Source organism: Quercus lobata, chromosome 8, assembly GCF_001633185.2.
Source record: "Quercus lobata isolate SW786 chromosome 8, ValleyOak3.0 Primary Assembly, whole genome shotgun sequence".
NCBI classification, from domain to species: domain Eukaryota; kingdom Viridiplantae; phylum Streptophyta; class Magnoliopsida; order Fagales; family Fagaceae; genus Quercus; species Quercus lobata.
This window is the reverse complement of record NC_044911.1, coordinates 11254505-11258697: the sequence shown is the minus strand read 5'-3', so window position 1 is coordinate 11258697 and position 4193 is coordinate 11254505. Positions and strand designations below refer to the sequence as shown.

At 39.2% G+C, this 4193-nt stretch overlaps 1 protein-coding gene across 1 annotated transcript; it reads left to right on the top strand.

Annotated features, from left to right (window-relative positions):
• The first annotated feature begins 2415 nt into the window (after positions 1-2415).
• Positions 2416-3448, top strand: LOC115956357 (F-box/LRR-repeat protein At3g58900-like). The gene has a single exon (XM_031074762.1). The coding sequence runs from the start codon at positions 2555-2557 to the stop codon at positions 3446-3448; it is 894 nt and encodes a 297-aa protein (XP_030930622.1). The 5' UTR covers positions 2416-2554.
• The last annotated feature ends 745 nt before the right edge of the window (positions 3449-4193 follow it).

Below are 4193 nucleotides of genomic sequence, written 5' to 3'. Positions count from 1 at the left end.
TGCTATTCAGGCTCTCACTGCTAAGATTAACTACTCAGAATTGGAGCCACCAAGCTTCAAAATTGCAGTCCAATATCCTCAATGGTGTAAAGCCATGGATGAAGAGTTTGAGGCTCTTCAAAGACAGGATACTTGGATCCTTGTTCCTTCTCATCCCAGTCAGAATGTTGTGGGATGCAAGTGGGTATACAAACTTAAACACAACAGTGATGGCTCCATCAGTCATTACAAAGCAAGACTTGTGGCAAAGGGCTTCCATCAACAATTTGGTGTGGATTTTGATGAGACGTTTAGCCTTGTCATTAAGCCTCCTACTGTGAGGATCATTTTATCCCTTGCTGTTCAGTTTAATTGGCCCTTAAAGCAGCTTGATGTGCGAAATGCTTTCCTCCATGGTCATCTCAAAGAGACTGTTCACATGGTCTAGCCCTCTGGTTATGTTGAGTCCAGGTTTCCCAATTATGTCTGTAAGCTTCAAAAATCTCTCTATGGGCTGAAACAGGCTCCCTGTGCCTAGTTTGAGAGGTTTTCTACTCACCTCCTTCACATGGGATTTGCATCTTCTCAGGCAGATTCATCTCTGTTTATTCTTCGTTATAATGGCGTTCTTGTGTATCTCCTGGTTTACGTTGATGACATCATTCTCACTGGTAACTCTCCAGTGTTCATTCAATCTCTTATTGCCCAGTTGAGCCAAACTTTTGAGTTGAAGGATGTGGGGGATTTACACTACTTTCTGGGACTTCACATTCATCGCTCCCCACAGGGGCTTTTTATCAATCAAGCTAAATACATCACTGACCCTCTCACTAAGCATAATATGCTTCATTCTAAGCCCGCCAAAACACCTTGTGTTCCCAATGTTCGTCTTGTTCCAGATCATGGCTCAGCTCTTCCTGATCCTCATGTTTATTGCAGTCTTGTTGGCTCTCTACACTATCTCACCTTCACCAGGCCAGATTTAAGCTTTGCTATGCATCAGGTCTGTCAATTCATGTCCTTCCCCACAGATGTTCATTTTGTTGCCGCTAAACGCATCCTCCGTTATTTAGTTGGTACATAACATTTTGGTGTTCTTCTTAAGCCTGGTCCTTTGTCACTATCTGCCTTCTCCGATTCCGACTGGGCTGGTGACCCATATGATCGAAGATCTACTACTGGCTTTATTGTGTATCTGGGGACCAACCCCATCACTTGGAGTGCTAAGAAACAACTAACGGTTTCCAGATCCTCCACTGAATCTAAGTACCGTGCTCTAGCTTTTACTGCTGCTGAACTTTGTTGGATTCGTCAGGTTCTTCATGATTTAGGCATTTTTCTTACTCTTCCTCCCAAGATCTGGTGCCATAACGTCTCTGCCTTAGCTATTGCTTCCAATCCTGTTTTTCACGCTCGCACGAAGCACATCGAGGTTGACTACCATTTCGTTCGTGAACAAGTTCTTCGCAAGGATCTTCAGATTAAATACATCTCTACATATGATCAGCTTGCAAACATTTTTACAAAGAGTCTGCCAACGCACCGTTTCCAGATTCTCTATTCCAAAATCTTGTTCACTATGGTGCCCAAGGTTTTGAGGGGGGATGAAGATAGATTTAAAGAAGTGCCTAACGGCTAGTGTTTCAAATATAATATCATTTCTCATTAAAGAAATGGTGTCGGTTTGATCAGGTCAAGTAGCTGTGTTATTGGTCAAAGATGGTGTGTTTCAACACTGTCTAACCTTATCTTTGACTTGTAAAATATCAGAGTTCAATTGCAGAAAAGTCCAGCTGTTGGTGATGTTAATTAAGGTCGGTCTGGAGGTTAGAGTTTGTAGCTGATGACGTGTCACTCACTTGTGTAACCGTCCCAATTTTTACGGATCTACGGTTAGGTAGTTAGAGTAATCTATCTTTGAGATTGTGTATATATATTCACGTAAAGATGTATCAGTATGAAATATAGTTGCTATTCATTTCATTCATTTTCTCACAGCCCTCTCCACTTTCTCTCTCTCTCTCTCTCTCTCAATCTTTTATTTTGTTCTTCCGCCATTGTGGGAAAAACTCTGTTTTCTCAAGTAAACTTTCAGTTCCAACCCCAATTATTTAAAACCATAGTAAGATATTAGTTTATTTTTCAAGTTCATATCAGTCTTATTATTAAGCTCATAAATCAGCCTAAACTTGACTTTTTTATTTTTTTTTACATTTGCTCAAATCATTTATTAAACAAACCTAAAATTAAAACTTAAGCTTAACCAATTTATATGCAAAAATTAAACAGACTTTTTTATTGAACTAAGCTTAAGCCGTTTATGATCCGCTTAGTTTATTTACGACCCTAAAATAATAAGAATAACCTGATAAAAATGTTGAAAATAATTATAAAAAACCACAAATCAAACAGCATCTGCCCATTTGGTAAGTTGGATGTGGGTGTGGCTTAGAAAGGCTTATAAAAAAGATTGAACGGTTCGGTTCAGATTGTTTTACTTCCATCTACACTGTGAAGTCCAAATCCAAACTCCAATTCAATCCTCTACAAACCCTAACCTTGTTGCTGCACCTGGATGGCCGATTCAGCTGCTAATCAATCGGTGTCAAAACGCAAGAGAATGAAACTCTCTCCGGACAAAGACACAGCGGTTGGCAGTACTGACAGAATCAGCAATCTACCGAACTCTCTTCTTTGCCACATCCTTTGTTTTCTTCCTACCAACGAAGCCATCGTCACAAGCATTTTATCGAGCAGGTGGAAGCCACTTTGGACTCTCGTCCCAAAAATCGATCTCCACGATACATCCATCAGAGGCCACAGTGTTTCGCCTCTACGCATACTCTACAGTGTTTTAGCTCAACACACGACACCCATCCTCTCAAATTTCACCCTCTCATGGCATTCTCCTTGTGACTCTTCCCATTTTGACAAATGGATCGACACCGCCATATCGCGTAATCTCCGGCAATTCGATCTCCATATTGAGAGTAGACAAGTTTTCGAGCTGCCCCATGCCGTTTTTCATTGCAAAACATTAGTGTCTCTGGAATTAAGCGGCGAAATCGAGCTCGATCCTCCTCCTTCCTTTCAACTCCCAAGCTTAAAGATTCTGGGTCTGTACGAAATATGTTATACATCCCACAACTCTTTCTCGGGCCTCTGCTCTGCCTCTGCCTGCCCGAGCCTCGAAGATTTGGAAGTAGTGAAAGATGATAATTACATTGTAACTAATTTTAAAATAAACGTACCTACTCTGAAACGTTTACATATCGAGGTTGTGTCATGTTTCAATGAACTCCCTGACTTCAAACTTGAGATATATGCCCCAGTTCTCGAGTACTTCCATTTTTTTGGCGATTTGCGCAGCATCATTTTCCTTGAAAAACTAGCCAATTTAGTTGAAGCACGTATCAATGTTTCTGCAGATAACGATTGGATTCGTGTGCAGGGCCAGCTGAACCTATAGGCGAGCTAGGCGGCCGCCTAAGGCCCCCACATGTAAGAGGGCCCCCAAGTAGCAATAATATAGTATATAATATTGTGTTCTCATCTGAAAAAAAAAAAATATATATATATATATATATAGTATATAATATTGTGTTCTCATCTGATGAAAAAAAAAAAAAAAAAAAAAAAAACAGAGTATATAATATTGTGTTCTCATCTGAAGAAGGAAAAAAAAAAAAAAAAAAAACCGTTTCTCACATTTAAGTCACCATATCTTTAGGTTACAGAAGAAAAGAGGCCCGTTTCTCATTTGAGGAGGAAAAAAAAAAAAAAAAGGGGGCCGTTTCTCACTGAAGTGACATGATATCTTTAGCTTGTAGAAGAAAAGATCACAAAACACCCGTTTCTCATCTTGAAAAAAAAAAATTGCCCGTTACTTACATTGAAGTGACATGAAATCCCATCATCAAATCTTTAACTTGCAGAAGAAAAGATTATAAAAAGCAATAATCTTTGGTTTGTAGAAGAAAATATTATAAAAAGCAGAAAGAAGAAAAAAATCGCCCACTCTCTGACTCTCTCCAGTCTCCATCTTGATTCAAAAAAATAAAAAAACACTCTTTTTTTTTGTTGACTTACTCATCAATTGGTGTTGGCAACAGACTTGATGTGTTCACAAATCTTCATTTCAGGTTCATTTTTTGTTTTCTCCTCCTTTGTCTCTTTCGTCTTCTTCATAGTTTGCTGGGTTTTTTTTTTTTTTT